General features: G+C 38.3%; 2 protein-coding genes, 1 non-coding gene and 2 pseudogenes across 4 annotated transcripts; 3 read left to right on the top strand and 2 right to left on the bottom strand.

Annotated features, from left to right (window-relative positions):
• Nucleotides 1-503: 503 nt before the first annotated feature.
• On the top strand, nucleotides 504-2,243 carry LOC130498984 (heterogeneous nuclear ribonucleoprotein 1-like; annotated as a pseudogene).
• A 3,034-nt stretch (nucleotides 2,244-5,277) lies between these two features.
• Nucleotides 5,278-5,790, top strand: LOC130498447 (RING-H2 finger protein ATL79-like; annotated as a pseudogene).
• A 2,211-nt stretch (nucleotides 5,791-8,001) lies between these two features.
• On the bottom strand, nucleotides 8,002-8,082 carry TRNAL-CAG (transfer RNA leucine (anticodon CAG)). The gene has a single exon. It is a non-coding gene; the product is annotated as a tRNA-Leu (tRNA).
• Nucleotides 8,083-9,831: 1,749 nt separating this feature from the next.
• Nucleotides 9,832-12,976, bottom strand: LOC108820797 (asparagine--tRNA ligase, chloroplastic/mitochondrial). The gene is made up of 14 exons (XM_018593800.2): nucleotides 12,581-12,976; nucleotides 12,413-12,481; nucleotides 12,209-12,319; nucleotides 12,022-12,126; nucleotides 11,694-11,831; nucleotides 11,489-11,569; nucleotides 11,322-11,399; nucleotides 11,175-11,243; nucleotides 11,002-11,076; nucleotides 10,828-10,911; nucleotides 10,666-10,752; nucleotides 10,347-10,517; nucleotides 10,136-10,262; nucleotides 9,832-10,037 (listed from the first exon to the last, which is right to left on the bottom strand). The coding sequence occupies exons 1-14, from the start codon at nucleotides 12,956-12,958 to the stop codon at nucleotides 9,922-9,924; spliced, it is 1,689 nt and encodes a 562-aa protein (XP_018449302.1). The 5' UTR covers nucleotides 12,959-12,976; the 3' UTR covers nucleotides 9,832-9,921.
• A 529-nt stretch (nucleotides 12,977-13,505) lies between these two features.
• On the top strand, nucleotides 13,506-15,698 carry LOC108821783 (uncharacterized). Of its 2 annotated transcripts, XM_018594777.1 has the most exons (2): nucleotides 13,506-15,340; nucleotides 15,472-15,541. In XM_018594777.1, the coding sequence occupies exons 1-2, from the start codon at nucleotides 13,506-13,508 to the stop codon at nucleotides 15,539-15,541; spliced, it is 1,905 nt and encodes a 634-aa protein (XP_018450279.1). The 2 variants fall into 2 exon arrangements, with proteins under 2 accessions (XP_018450279.1, XP_018450278.1); XM_018594776.1 differs by having other exon boundaries at nucleotides 13,506-15,698.
• Nucleotides 15,699-16,553: the final 855 nt, after the last annotated feature.

Raw genomic sequence — 16,553 nt, 5'->3', positions numbered from 1 at the left:
AAACAGCAATATTTAGTATTACTCAATACAGAGAGAAGTGACGAAATGACAAAAATGCCATTGTCTCTTCAAAAAGGAAGAGAGGATAGCCAAACAATATTCGTGCCTGCCTCCATATAAGAAAAATAAAAAAACATCGTCTGTCTACTCCCTCACTTCTCTGCTACACACACGAACTCCATCCCTTTAAAAAAAAAAATTAGTATTTCTGATTTGGGCCATTTTCGATTTTCTTTTTTTATAAAAAGATTAGAGGTAAAAAGGGCTTCTTTTAGATTTCATTCTCTTTCTTACTCTTGTAATAGCATAAGATTCTCTCTTTCTATTGCTGCTTCCTTTGTGGGCTACTTTTGTACGTTTCGCTTCTGAGTTCTGATCCACCTTCTCTTCTTTCAGGATTCACAGCTCTTGGCTCGATCGGTTTCCCGAATCTGATCACAACCCTGCTCCCAAGTCCAGCTCTTTTTTTAGCTTCCAACGAGGTTTGTCTCTCTTTGTTTTTCATGTTCGTTTTCTTGGGCTTTTATTCATTATTGCTGATTGTGTCATTCGACAGGATGGAGTTTGATTCTTCATGTAAGCTCTTCATCGGTGGGATCTCTTGGGAAACCACTGAGGATCGCCTCCGTCACTATTTTCAGACCTTTGGTGAGGTTTTGGAGGCGGTTGTCATCAAGGATCGTCTCACTGGTCGTGCCCGTGGCTTTGGTTTCGTCGTCTTTAAAGACTCCAATGTCGCTCACACAGTCCTTCTCCACAAACACATGATTGATGGTAAATCTGTAAGTTTTCACAACAAAACCACCAGTAGAAAGTTAATTCATTTTGTGTTCTGTGTAATGTAAGAGAAAGAGCATGTCTGTCTGAAAAAGTATATCTACACGTGTTCCTCAAAGTTGTTTGTTTTTCAAGAGTTGGCACTTGCAGCAACTAATCTGTAGTTTTCATCTTTTAATGTCTAATGTCAATAGTTTCTGGAACTTCTTATTAGTCTCTGACTGCTATAAACAACGAATGTGCTACATTTCTTCCACTTCATGATTTCAAATTCGTTATGCAACAATATATATAATGTTTTAAGAGTTGCTAATCTGTTGATGTTGTGTGACAGGTGGAGGCGAAGAAGGCAGTTCCAAGAGATGATCACATCTCACTGAACAAAAGTAACAGTAGCCTCCAGGGGTCCCCTGGTCCATCACACTCTAGAAAGATATTTGTGGGAGGGTTGCATCATCAGTGACGGAGCCTGAGTTCAACAAGTACTTTTCTCAGTTTGGGACTATCATTGATCTCGTGGTGATGTACGACAATAAAACTCAGCGCCCCAGAGGCTTTGGCTTCGTTTACATACGACTCGGAAGAGGCTGTTGACAAAGTTCTGCAGAGGAAGTTCCATGAACTCGGTGGTAAGATGGTTGAGGTCAAAGTGGCCGTCCCCAAGGAAACGTCTCCCATCCCAAACCGGAACGTTAACAGCTTAAATAGCTTTGTTGGAAGTAGCAGGATGAGTTTGTTTGCTCAACGATTACCACACAAGGGTTTAACCTGAGTCCAACCTCATCCCACGGAGCAAGACCTGATGTTTAGTACAGTCCAGCTGGCAGCTTCTCTCCCTTTGGCCATGGGTTCGAGATTGATCTGAATTTTATTGAAGGGAACCATAAGCAGAGTTATGTTTAGTAGACCCAGTGGAGGCTTTGGAAGGCCGTTTAGCCCCTGGATATAATGCAAGTCTTAGCAGGTACGGTGGCCAAGGGAATGGTTTCTGTTAACGGTAATCAACTGTGGGGGAATAATGGTGGTTTGAGTTACATGTCAAACGCTGAGTTAAGTGGAGGGTTCAATGGGAACTATGGAGTAGGAAGCATAGGAGAGAATGGGGAACAGTTGGTGAAGGGCGTATTAATTTTGGTAGAAGCAATGTAATGGGCATAGGATCTAGAGGAGGAGGAGTTCATATGAGCGGCTCAGGTGGGGAATGTCCAGTGAAGGCGGGATGCGCGGTTTTGGATACATGAACAACACAGAGGTAAGAAACTAAGATTAGCCTTTTGCTCTTCTTGATGATTGAACCAACGTGAGGGATTTTACTAATGAATTGTAGTTTTGCAGGAGTTGCTGCTAGCTTAGAGACTTGATATATCTACACTTAGGGAGATGAGATGATTTTGGAGTGAGTTTTTTAGAGAGGAACTTTATTAGAGTCCCATAAACTTTCAAATTTTGAGTTTCTTTGCTTTTTTTTGTTTTAGTTTGAATTTTGTTTTTTTGATCCTTGTTTTGTTTTGCTGTAAAATGACAGATACAAATGGCCTTAAACAAGAAATAGAGACTTTCATACTTTCATGTCACTTTTTGGGTATCTAAAGCATTTTTTTGGATGGGGTATTTGATGCGGCGGACGATAGATTGAACGGTCGATCAAAGAACTTTTAAGGTTCTAGAAACTTGTTCTTGGATCAATCAAGAGTTTTCTTCGATAGCAAATCAATAACAAGACAACTCAAAGAATGAATTTAATCAAATCTCTTTTAAGGTATAAATCAAAAGCTCGTTTATTAATTATCAAAGTCTCCATACAAAGTTAAGTCTAGACGACAATATATAAGAAACCATAAAAACCCTAAAACAATAATATAATTATCTAATTAGTTAATAAATATAATAAAATATTTAGAAATATTTCAAATATTTATCTGCATCATTCTCTCCATGGAGAAGATTCGTCCTCGAATCTTGATCGTAGTCTTCGAATCCAAAACGTTTTTCAAAAAAAATTCTTCCTCGAATCTTCAATAGCCTGTTTTGCACGAGTTCTGCACGGATCTGTTTGCAACTTAAATCTTCACAAATCCGTTTTGCACAAAATTTGTACGCATGAGATTATCAATATACTGGAAAAAATCTTCATCAACACGATTTTGCTTTAATTTTGCACGAAACTTATCCTGCACGAACTTTGCACGGAATTGATTATTCTTGAAGTCTTCTGAATAGACGGAATTTCGCCCAATTTTTGCACGGACGAAATTATCATATTCTTCATAAACATCATAGATTAGATCTCCACAAAACTCTTTGTATATCTCATCATCTTCATAAACGTCGTAGATTGGATCACCTGAAATCTCTTTGTTGATCTCATGGCCTTCTTCTCCTCGATAAAGGACTTTCGTCCTGGATAGGATATATGTTCGCAATCACCATGACATCATAATACATTTTCCGCCAAGCAACTGTTATTCTATTTTCGGCTTTTAGAATATTTCATTTTCTATCTATGATTTCCTTTTCTTATATTTCTATTTTTAAGAGATTTAGGTTATTATAAGCCGTCTCTAAGATCTATATAAGGTGATGTAAGTTGGCTTTTATATTTAGCTTTTGAAAGATAATAAACTAGAGTTTTCTCTAAAGCCTTGCATTGATTCGATTCTGTCATCAATACGAGAGCCTTTTTATCGAATTTGATTAAGTTCTTCGATTCAAGAAGTTAGGTCTCTAAAGATTTAACCTAAATCTTTAGATTTGAGCTGAGTTACCGTTGATACGCTGTGCCAGTATTCAATCTAAAATTTTAAATTTGATTTGGAATAATTTTGATTTTTAATGAAGTTTAAGATGATTTTAGGTGAATTAGAGAACTTGGTACAATTTTTGTTAAACCACACTAAAATCTTGTATGAGATTTTTTTTTTTTTCAATTAAGAAATTATGTTGGAAAACTTAAAACCACTATAAATCCTATCACTTAAAAAATAAAAATAGTGGATGTTAAAATGTATTATGAAATAACAAGTTTCGTAACACTAAATTTTAAAAGATCTTTAAAATTCATATTGAATATTGACAGAAAAGAATATGGAATGAATGAAGTTGGTGCTTGGTACATTTAGAGCCAAAGTTCAGCGCAAGTCCATACATACACAATCGGCTGTCGTTTCTGCAGTCCTGCCACTATTGTCTCTCTCTCTCTCTCCGTCTTTTTTTGACTGAATGAGAGGAAAATGGAAGATGCTATAAAAGAAAGACAGAAGATGTTGAATGGTGATAGAGATAGAAGGAAATGGAAGAGAACAAAACTTACCTTCACCCCTTAAGAACCTCTACATTCACCCACTAATAGAAATTAGTTAATTAAAATTTGATATCTCTTAAAAAAGGAAACTAAGTAATAAGAATTTAATAAAATAAAATTATATTTTCAGATAAATAAAAAAGTAGTAGCAATAATCAAAAAAAATATTTTTTTAGAATGATAAATCCATCAAAAAATACTAAACCCTAAACCCTAAATTCTAAACCCTAAACCTTAAATTTTAAATACTAACCCTAAATCCTTGGGAAAGCTTGAACCCTTGGGCAAATCCTATATACTAAACCCTTAAATTTAAACCAAACCTTAAATCATAAACTAAAATCCTAATCCCTAAACCATAAATCATAACCCCTAATACTAAACCCTAAATCCTAAATTCCAAAATGGTCATGGTTTAGGATTAAGAGTTTATGATTTAATATTTGTCAAAGAGTTTAGGGTTTAGGGTTTCGTGTTTAGAATTTAGGGTTTATTATTATGGTTTATGATTAAGGGTAGGGTTTAGGGTTTAAAATTAACGATTTAGAGTATAAGATTTGCCCAAGGGTTCAGGCTTTCCCCAAGGGTTTAGGGTTAGTATTTAGAATTTATGGTATAGGGTTCAGTATTTTTGGACGGATTTATCAATACTAAAAATAATTTTTTTTTTATAATTGCTACTATTTTTATTTATCTAAAAACATAAATAAAATTCTTATTAGTTGATTTTCTTTTTTAAGAGATATCAAATTTCAATTAACTAATTCCTATTGGTGGGTGAATGTAGATGTTCACCTTAGGGGGTGAAGCTAAGTTTTGTTCAATGGAAGAGTAATAAATAATGAGGAATTGGTTAAGAGTTGTAACGTGAGTAGATTACGTAACTGGATATGTGTAGGAGTATTCTACACATCATATAATGAGAGTAGTATTGATTCACAATATCCTCAAAGACAAAGTAATTAGGAACAAGATAGAGCATTTAAGATTAAGAGAGTAGGGAACTGTAGAGTTGCCTTGGCAGGAGGGGAAAGCATTATGCATTATGGTGAATTTATCTTAGTCTACAAACTCAGTGGCCCTCCCTCATTAGCAAAGACCCATCCACGCAAATAAGAACCAACGCCAAACTCTGGTGTGTCCTCTTCTCTTAAATGCCCTCTTTTGCTTTTTTTTTCTCTATAAACACATGATGGTTTTTTTGGAGAGCTTGTTTAAGTTCCAACTTCCAATGCGGCTGCTATCATCCGAACCTCAAGTTAACTCTACATGTGAGTCCCAAAGCTGCAGCTGGAAGCCTTACTCTCATCCCAATGACTTTGCTGCCAACGCCTCTATCCTTCTCATCATCATTTTCTCATCTCTCATCTGCGTCCTCTCTCTCCAGGCTGCCTTACGTTGTTTGCCTCCGTCCAGTCCTCCAGGAAGACCCTAAACCCGACCCTGACCCTGAGATCTCTCGTTCAGAAGCTTTCCCGGTACTTTTCTACTCCCCTGGACTGAACCTGGCAGGCACTGAAGCAGAGTGCATCATTTGCTTGTCTGAATTCGAGGAAGGTGACAGCATCCGCGTGTTGGATAGATGCAAACATGGATTCCATGTTCACTGCATCCAGCAGTGGTTCTCCTCCAACTCTTCCTGTCCCACTTGCCGTACAGACATCTCTTCCTCACCAACAGGAACTACTTAGTCAGATGACGTCATGGTTTTGCCAACTTTAATTTCCTTTTTATTTATTTCAACCTCGTACCTCTATCATGTTTTCCCAAACTAGTTTAGTTGTTACCTTTTGTTGTTTTATATTCCATGAAATCATAAACAGTCACACAAATGGAGTAGTGATATTAAGTCACCTTTGTGAACCGAACTGTACTATAATGCAAAACAAACAAAGAACGTAACGAATCAAAGCATAACTGATGTAGCGGAAGCTTCTAGGGATAGAACTAGATCCGTTTATTCAAGAATACACGAATCTAGGGTTTGTGAATACTCTTCACAGTGCTTAATTAAAAGCTCTTAGGGTTTGAAAATACTCTTCTCAGTGGTTTATCAAAACCTCTTCTGGAAAACTCCTTTTATTAAATCATCATAAACTGCATACAACCATAGGGTCTAAAAGACTATATATAAGAAACCATAAAACCCTAAAACATTAAAATAATTATCAAAACCCTTAATTAAATAAATAATATATTGGAAATATTCCAAATATTTATCTGCATCATTCTCTCCGGGTTGGAGAAGATTCGTCCTCGAATCTTGATCGTAGTCTTCGAATCCAAAACGTTTTCCAAGAAAAACTCTTCCTCGAATCTTCAATAGCATATTTTGCACGAATTTTGCACGGATCTGTTTGTAACTTGAATCTTCATAAATCCGTTTTTGCACAAAATTTGCACATAACAGATAATTAAGATTCTGCACAAAATCGTCATGAATACAATTTCGCCCTATTTTTGCACGAAAATCGTTCTGCAGAGACTTTACACAGATCTCGTCCCGTCCGAGTTTTGCACAAACTTCATCTTTATAGACAGAATCGACAACACAAATATCTTCTTTGATAAAGCTCTCCTCGTTTTCATCATCATCCAACTGCACATCTTGAGCTCGTGCTACTTCTCTTTTCTTTAATGCCTCATCGAATTTATTTAATGCCTTGCAGAAATCTTGTTCTAACTTCTTATTAATCTTGTTGAGATCTTGTTGAAACTTGTTGATATCTTCTTTAAGCTTTTCCAAGATCTCAACTATCTCAACTAGTTGTTGTTGTTGTAGATACATCTGCGATCAAGATAATAGAACCGTTTGGCTCTGATACCAACTGATGTAGCGGAAGCTTCTAGGGATAGAACTAGATCCGTTTATTCCAAGAATACACGAATCTAGGGTTTGTGAATACTCTTCACAGTGCTTAATTAAAAGCTCTTAGGGTTTGAGAATACTCTTCTCAGTGGTTTATCAAAACCTCTTCTGGAAAACTTCTTTTATTAAATCATCATAAACTGCATACAACCATAGGGTCTAAAAGACTATATATAAGAAAACTATAAAACCCTAAAACATTAAAATAATTATCAAAACCCTTAATTAAATAAATAATATATTTGGAAATATTCCAAATATTTATCTGCATCAATAACATTACCTCAAAACATAGAGAGGGGCCAAGGGCTTTATTTAATGTTCTCAAGGTATGAAAGGTATTAACTTCCCCACCTATTGGATAAGGAAGAATGAGGTGTTATATGGATAAGATAATGAATACTGAGGGGGAGAAAAGACAAAAGTGAATGAGTCGCATTAACTACATTGACCATGTTATGATTGTGGCAATAGGAGAAAATTCCAAGTAGCGTACAAAGGTAAGAACACACTTCCCAGACAGACGCACTATTCCAGTGAACTCTTCCCACTTGATATGATCTTTAACTTGCATCCCAGCGGAACAACTGGGCTGCATGCCTGCATCTGTGGCTACACTACAACTAAAAAAATCCGATCTATATATATCTACTGCCATCTCTGAGACAATGAGGTATTTCTAAGCTATAAAGATCACAACATGTAATGTTCAAAAAAAAAAAAGATCACAACATGCTCGTAAATCATAAATAAGCTGTCTATTCCAAGAGTTATTGAGATTTAGTGCGCATAGTGTTTCAACTTTCAAGTTCAACTTACATTGTGTTGAAGATATATACGGTCATCGACAAGGATTAAAATAAATAGCACATAAGACAAAAAAACGACAAAATACATTGTCAAGAGTGGGCTTTGGTGAACCCAGACATTGAAGCTATGGAGTGAACATTATTTCCAGAAGTTGTCTCACTTGTCTGAGGCAGAGGAAGCTACGGTCACCAACAAGTATTAAAATAAATAGCACAGAAGACAAAACAAAAAGGAAAAAACACGTTGTCAAGAGTGGGATTTGAACCCACGCCCTTTCGGACCCGCACCTGAAGCGGGCGCCTTAGACCAACTCGGCCATCTTGACACTTTGATAATAGTCAATCTGTATTTAATATAATGTTTGATATTACTTGGTAACTTCTTGTCTGCTCTCAGCTTTTAAATGTTTTATTAACATTTCTGAAAACGAAGTATAAAGAAACAGAAAATATGCTTTCCTAATTCGTTTTAACACTACTGATTACTGAGTTTAAAAAATTCAGTAGAACAAGTTCACAGATTCATAACAAATTTAAGGATCCTGGTGTTAGTCATGTAAATAACTAAATAACCTAGGCTAGAGCCCTTAACAATTTTAGTTAGATTGTTCTCCAGTAAGTATAATGCAAAAGCAAGACAATAAAGATAAATACACTTAAATATGCTCATGTAAACTGAGTAAGTAGTGACTGCTAACACATATCCAAAGACCAGCAAGAGGAAAAGAAACGTAACAGAAACTCGGACCTCACCTCGCAACAATGACATTTTAATCCAGTTGGATGCATAACAACAACTCATCAACTTGGACGGAACTCCCATCACCACACCTCAATCTGCGGTGTTGTTGCTGTCACCAACAATCGAGCTGAATATTGTATTATCCTCGGTACCTGATCATTTGTGAAATGGTTTCTACGTGGGACGTTGTGGGATAGCAAGCTACACTATGCTTGGAGCAACTAATCCAGACCCATACTGACCATCAAATAGTAACGAAAACTCCATACCTGATGACATTACGGCAGCCACAGGAAACAAGATTGACATCATAAAACGGACACGAACTCGAGCTACACTGATATTATGAGTGTTGGAATTAATTATTCAAAACTTAAATAAATAACAAAATTTCATTTTTATTTTGATGTTGGTTGTACATTGTTCAAGCTTATATATTAAGTTTTATTTATTTATTTTTAAACTTTAGACATGAAACCTGGGTTGCATGGAAACTCGGATGAAGGTACGTTTCACGTTTCGGAATCAGAATCTCTTGGAAACTCGTGGAAACTCATCAGAAATTCGTTTTTTGAAAATCTCATTTTGGAAACTCAATAGAAACTTACGTTTCCACTTTAGAAACTTGCATTTCCACTTTAAAAATTGTGATTCTGTTTTGGAAACATAAAGAATTTTTTTTTAAAAACAAATTTTGTAAGTTGTATCTTTATTTTGAGTTAAACTATTTAATATTTAAGTATGAATATATTATTTAAAAAATTTAATATGATTTCGATGTTTAACTATTACTTACTTTATTTTTGTATACTTAACATAAAATTACTAGGAGTCTGTTACATTATAAGACACATTCGTCTTTTTGTTGATTTATTACATTTCTAGATAGACTATTACTTACTTTTTTTTCAATTACTTGTTGATTTATTACATTTCTAGATAGACTAGATAGATAATTGTCAATCATATATTTTTTTTTTGGGCAACTTGTCAATCATATATATATATATATATATAAACGTTTCCAGAACGTTTTCGATTCCATGCAACCTTGCATGAAACTGACCCAAAACCTGAAAAGATTCACAAGTCCAAAAAACTGACTTTAAATGGTAGATGAACTCAATCCGGAACCAAGAGAACAATCCCTATATACAAATACAAAATATTCGAACTGGTCATATGCCATAAACCAAAACACCCAAAAACTGGAAATACCCCACCAAACACAAACACCACCCTAGGTTTAATGGAGGAGCAAAAATAGGCTTAAATTATATTAAATATAGAAAGACAACCCTTTGTAATATGACAAATTCCTTTTTTTATCGAACATTATGGCACATAATAGTACATTAATTTGGAGGAAATGAAAAAAAAAATAGAGGTAAGGGTGTGTAAAAGAATGAAAATGAGACGTGAATCAGAAGTCAGCAGATCCAGGTGAGCGCGGGAAAGGAATAACGTCTCTGATATTATCAATTCCAGTGGCAAACTGAACCAGTCTCTCAAACCCTAGCCCAAATCCCGCGTGAGGAACTACACACACACAATAACATCAGACTCTTCTTGTTTCCCTTCCTTTACCATTCAATAGATACTTAAAGAGAAAAAAGGTTGAGAAGAAGAAAAGAGACCTGAACCATAGCGACGGAGGTCAAGGTACCACCAGTAGCTCTCTTTGTCGAGTTTCAAAGCATCAAGTCTCGCTTCCAACACTTCAAGTCTTTCCTCTCTTTGGCTTCCACCTATCAGTTCACCTATCTTCTCTTACCAAAACACAACATCGTTAATCATCAAAACTAGTTTCTTTTTTTGTTTGATTTAATGCAAAATATTTACTCTTACCCGAGGCACGAGCATATCCATTGCTGCCACTGTCTTCCCATCATCATTCTCACGCATATAAAACGCTTTTATCTCCTTGGGATAGTCTCTTATTATCACAGGACGACCCCCAAATGCCTCCTCTGTTATGTACCTTTCATGCTCGCTCTGTAAATCGAGCCCCCACTTAACCTACAAGAACCAGATCCATACTAGCTCAGCAGCCAAAAGCATTACAACTTGTATGAGAAAAGAAAATGAATAATAATAATAAGTTTTGCATTTTTATTCCAAAATATGCAGCTCAAATCTAATCCAAAGGAGAAAGTGAAGCCTTTACCGGGAATTCAAATTTCTTGTTTGCTTTGAGAAGAAGTTCAATGGCGTCTGTGTAACCCAGCTGTAGAAACTCTTTCTCAACTACGTCCTTTACAAGTTAGATCATAATATCAGCCATTAATATTCTTTTCTGATAACATAGTGAGAATCAGAGAGGACATACACTCAAGCGATGAATGATTCCTTTCTCAATCCATGTATCAAAAAACTCCATGTCTTCCTTGCAGTTATCAAGAACGTATTTTACCTATCACGAAATATATTACAATCATATTAGTTCTATATGACGTTATATACAGCTTGAAGGAAGAAAATATAAAGCGAGAGAGAAACATACGACGTACTGGAGGTAGGCGGTGGCACAGGCCATGTCATCATTCAGGTCGGCAAAAGCAAGTTCTGGTTCAATCATCTTACATCAATAGAAAGAGAGAGAGGTCTTTAGAAAAATGGTCATAGTAAAGAAAAGATCAATTTTGAGTTCGGCTGGAAGATGAAAACAATGCTGACCCAGAATTCAGCCAAGTGCCTGGAAGTGTTGGAATTCTCAGCTCGAAATGTAGGACCAAACGTGTATATCTGTAAAGGCATACACATGAGAAATCACTAACCAAAAAAAAAATAGCTCACAGATCAGTAGAGGAAGTAATATTTTACATCTGAGAGAGCGGTGGCATAAGTTTCTCCATTGAGTTGGCCAGAGACTGTCAAGAATGCTGGTTTCCCAAAGAAGTCCTGAGGAGTGAGTGAATACAATAATGAAACATGTTATTGTTGCAAGTTCATCTCTCAAGAAACAAAAGATTTGGAGCTGGAACACACACCTGAGACCAATCGACCAACCCTCCCTTTGTTTTAGGAATCGCATCAATGGAAGTATCAGTGGTCTCATGGGAGCTAGGAATCTAAAAGGTAAAGTACAGTTTAGGTGTAATCCAAGTCTTTCTAAGAGTAGTAGTACTTGTTGAAAGTAATCAAGCTGTTATTATTATTACAGAATATTGTGATTTTGAGAGCTAAGGTGCTTACGAGTGTGGTGACACAAAACTGTTCTCCAGCTCCTTCACAATCCGATGCTGTGATAATTGGGCTTGCCACCCAGACAAATCCACTTTCTTGAAAAAACTTGTGCGTAGCATATGCCAGAGTATTCCTAACCCTCGCTACCTAAAACAAGATGTATGAATGAATATTAAACAAAAAATAGTATGAATGATTATTATTCACACAATACAGTAAGTTCACCATCAATTTCCCACATAAGTTTAATCAGAGAAGAAAAGCCTGAAAGGAGGGAATAGCTATAGAAGCTGTTTTCAACACAAAAGTAAAAACAAAGTTGCAGGCAATCAATTACCGCTCCAAAAGTATTGGATCTTGGACGTAGATGAGCCTTAGTCCTCAAGAATTCCCGGCTAACCCTCTTCTTCTGAATCGGATAGGAAGAGTCACACTTGCCAACCTGAGACAAAAAAAATTTAGAGAAGCTTATCTTAATCTTCAAGTAACTTAACTTCTGAGGAGTGTCCAAAAGTAGAACGTACCACAATGATTTTGTCAACCTTTAGCTCCACCTTTTGCTTAGTCCCCTGGCTGGCCACAATAGTACCTTGTACCGATATAGATGCTCCAGTCAACACCGAACCAGACTCTACCTAACATCCTCATACCGTTATATACAAATTAATCCAAGACTTTAGAGGCTCCTATCAATGTCACAAATCAATGAACTAAATGAAAGTGATTACCTGATCATACCCCTCAGCGTCAGGACTCATCACACATTGCAAGTTGGATAAGCATGAACCATCATTTATCTTTTCAAAACAGATTCAAAAATCTTGTGAGCGAACCAGCAGTCAATTAAATTAAATCAAACCAAACCGGGTGTTTAGCAAACCGGGATTGAGAATCACCTCGATGAACGTGACACTGCTCTGAGAACGAAGTGTACGGACCCAACCCATGATGCTGAGACTCTGCCCGACCCGACCCAGCCCTTGGTCTGCTCCTCCTTTCACTTCAGCTATCTTTAACTTTTTCCTGAACTCTCCAACTTTACTCCCGAATCGATTGTGGTAACTGTTATCCACCTTCTTTCCCTCGCCGGAACCGGGAGATTGGGAGACGGCGGTGCAAAAGCATCTCCGGCGAGCATTTGTCGGAAAACCTTCGAGAAGCGGGCGGCGTAGAGGGCGGAAGAGAGGATTAGAAAGAGGGAATGAGGATAAGAATCGGAGAGTAGAGAATGGAGTGAGACGGAGAGTCGTCGCCGGCAGAAACGCGGCCGCCATTGCAGTCAGTCTCTTTATGTTTTTTTTTTGTGATCAGAACGTTTCTTTTTGGTTTACATTATCATCATCAAGTCGGGCCTCAATATTACATTTTAAGGCCCATATATAAAGCCTGCCAGGTTATTGGGCTTGTCGAGGAATAAAACTGAAAGCAGACAAAATCTGAGGAGGAACACAAAGAAGTGCAATAAATACAGGTGTTCACAGTTCAGTGTGAATGCAGCCAGAGTAAGTCTTAACTTGAGACCGTGGAAACAGAAGAGACAAGAAGAGGGAACTAGTCTTTAAATTGAAATAGTGTTAAGGAATCAATGAATCAAAGCCAGTTTGTTACTGAATGAGTCTAACTTGAGACAGTGGAGAGGAAGGAAGATACAAGTAGAGGGAATGAATCTATAACTTGAATAAAAAATCAAAGCCAGTTTGTTACTGAATGAGTCTACACAACATTAAATACACCACGTCTCTCTCTCTACCTTTCTCACTCACTTTTGTATATATAAATAGAAGAAGCAGAGGAAGAAACAGAACACCATCACAAACAGCGATGGGGTGCGATGGTCACGGCAAGCTTAGCGATTCAGAGTTCAGCAAACCCTTACCTTGGATAGGCGTCTACGTAGCTGCAGCTTCACTCATCTGCGGACTCGCCATGTTCACCGATCTCCTCCGCGGCTTCCGCAACCGCAGGTTCTGGTTCCCCTGCAGGTCCTTCTCTCTCAACGCCACCACTCTAACCTTCCTCGCCGTCTGCGTCAAACTCTCGGTTGATCTCAACACTTGCATGCCTAGTCGCCAGGACCAGCTCTCTAAGCTCAGCAGCAACGTCTTCGTCTGCACCGTGATGGCCAACTCCATGCCTTCTCTGGGTTTGATGGTCACTCGAGACCTCCTCATGAACCTCGTGGCTCTCGGGATTCTCGTCGTCACCGACGTTGTCAACATCTGTATCCAGCTAGGGACAGGTGCCATCTACGTCTTCCCTCAAGAGCACGCTTTGGTCATCGTCCTCACGCTTCTAATGTTTGTGATCTTGACCTTCTCAGCTATCACGGTTCCCGCCACAAAGCGTTTCTTGGAGGTCAAGTATAAGAAGAGTTACGAGGTGGCTTTGAAGCAGTGTCCTCTGTATCAGACGGAGAGAAGAGGAGGGTTTTGTGAGCTCAAAGAAGATCTGATCAAGTTCTGGATGATGGCTCACACTTGTAGCCCTCAGTTCGTTATGGCTCGATCTGTCACCTGCACCACCTCTGGTTTCCTCTGTTTCTTGAGTGCACTCACCTTGTCTGAAGCCATTCTCCGCTCCTACTTTCTTCAACCACGCTCTCTCGGTTTCTGTAGTGGAGACTCTGACTACAAATGGTCAACAACTTTGGTTTTATTCTCCCAAACGGCTGCAGTGGCCATAGGGACGGTTGCTCCAGCGAGCAGATGGTTCACTGCAGTGAACTTACGGTGTTGTTCATCAGGAGCAAACAAATCATTGAGAGATGAGTTGAGAGTAGAGAGTTATTGGGTGGAGAGTCTCTCGGAGAAGAAAGAACATCCCTTGAACTTTTGGATGCTCCATGGTCGCCGCAGTAGGAAGCTTGCGCACGACGTAAACCGATGCATTCTTGATCTCTCCATTGCAGTACAGTACGGTATAGTGTTTGCTAGCAAGTTCCTCCGATTCATCGCTGTCTACTGTGTGAGTAGGATCAAAACAAACCCTGACTCGTCCTCTAGATCAAATCCAACCAGAGAATACGTTCTGCATCTCGAAGGAGAAGAGGAGCTGGTTGATTACATGGCGAGGAGCAACCGCGAGGCCACAAACCACTTGATACAAAAGGGTCGGAAGAAGCAGCCGCGGAACTTGATAGAGCTCTTGGAGGCAACAGATCCCGTCTCAAAAGGATTTGAAGGGATATTAGAGTTTGACAGCGACGAGGTGGCTTCTCTGACGGCCTCTGGAGAGCCACCTAATTGCTGGGCTCTTCCTTTGGTAACACTGACGAGTGTAGCTTCTGCACTTCCAAACATCAACCCTTGCTTGGTGAAGAAGTTCGCGAAGGCTGTAAACGAGGCGTTGGTCTATGTCAAGAAGTTTGAAGACGTCTTAGACACTGAAGGAGAGTTAGCCAACAGCAGGAAAGCTGCTGAAGTAGTTTGGTTATGTGTTGATCTCTACCATAAGTGGCTCAACGTGGATCTACAGAAACTATCTAAGCAGCAACAGAGGGCAAGACCACAAGAAGTTTTTAAAGAGCTTGCGGATATAGCAAAGAAAGAGTTCGACGAATCGTGGGAGAAGAACATGATGCTGAAGCCCTCGCGCTGGCCCATCAAGACTCTGGCAGCAAACTCTATGTACAGAATCAGCCAAACTCTTTTGAAGAAATACCAAGCAAGAAACATTGGAACAGAGGATGATACTCTGTTCAGAGAGGTGGAGAGGATGGTATCGGACATAGTAGCAGGTTGCTTCTGCAACACGGCAAGGGTGGTGGGAATGCAGTGTTTGGTAACGGCGGTGGAAGTGAGGGAAGCGTCGGTGAGAGAAGCGGCAATGCATCTGGGGAGAACAGAGAAGATACTTGAGATCGTGGACAGGAGATGCATCCCTGCTCTGTCTCATCTCAAAGTGGCCAAGATCGATGGATGGAGAGAGTTTTATAAGACCAATAAATGCATCTCTTCCACTACTCATCCTTCGACTCAGTGTACAACTCGTCAACTCATTCTCACCATAGAGTAACTTAACTATACTTTAGTGTCAAGTTAATAATGACTGTTTTGTATACTTGAACTTGGCAGTAATAAAGCTTTTCTTTGTCGGTTTATGGAACATGTGAAATCATCAACTTGCAATAGCACACTTGCACACGTTAACCCTTAGGTATTACATTTCCAAATGCAAACGGAAGGTGATTTCATGTGACTTCTATATATGTTTTCATTCCGGTCATTGCGATATGTGTCTCAAGTTAGAATCTTCATAGGGGTTTTGTGTTCAATCCTCTTTCTTTCTACTGCCAAATGAGGGATCTTAAAATCTACTCAAAAAAGTAAGGTTAAAGTTTATACTAACGTATCAAAGAAGTAATCTGCAAAAGGATTGCATATTGATGATTTCAATATGAAGATATACGCTATTTATCTTATAAGCTTAAACAACTGTGATGAACAAAGGGTATAGGAAATTAAGAATACAAGTGAACACAAGAGTAACTTAAGAATACAAGTGAACACAAGAGTAACTTAAGTATAGGTTTGATATTAAGTCTTGGGTCCTCTTCAGGCTCTTCTCCTTCTTCTTTTTCTTTGCTCTCCTTTTATAAGTGTTAGGAACAGGGTCGTAGTCTCCGGCGGGTATCATGCACCTTCAAAACTGTATTTACTGTGTCAGGTCAGCATTGATTTTTAGAGTTTGAGATGGGCCAATTGTTTTCTTATCAGGCCCTCAGACAATTGGACCAAACTTTTCGGCCGGGTTTGGAGAAGAGCTAGTTCGCGAAGTTTTTTCCGGTAAGGATAACATTTATGTTAACCGGCATTTTACTTATTACATGATATTAATTTATGTTTTAGTGGATTTTCAATTTTATATGAC

This window comes from Raphanus sativus, chromosome 8 (assembly GCF_000801105.2).
Source record: "Raphanus sativus cultivar WK10039 chromosome 8, ASM80110v3, whole genome shotgun sequence".
NCBI lineage: Eukaryota > Viridiplantae > Streptophyta > Magnoliopsida > Brassicales > Brassicaceae > Raphanus > Raphanus sativus.
The sequence above is the reverse complement of the archived record's forward strand: the minus strand, read 5'-3'. Positions and strand labels throughout refer to the sequence as shown.

Excerpts from the sequence above, each read along its gene's own strand:
- LOC108820797 (XM_018593800.2), bottom strand. The coding sequence starts at position 12,958 with ATGGCGGCCGCGTTTCTGCCGGCGACGACTCTCCGTCTCACTCCATTC. Across the intron at positions 11,832-12,021 it reads GATCCAATACTTTTGGAGCG|GTAGCGAGGGTTAGGAATAC; the intron begins GTAATTGATTGC and ends ATCTTGTTTTAG. Across the intron at positions 10,518-10,665 it reads ACAAGAAATTTGAATTCCCG|GTTAAGTGGGGGCTCGATTT; the intron begins GTAAAGGCTTCA and ends TGGTTCTTGTAG.
- LOC108821783 (XM_018594776.1), top strand. The coding sequence starts at position 13,506 with ATGGGGTGCGATGGTCACGGCAAGCTTAGCGATTCAGAGTTCAGCAAA.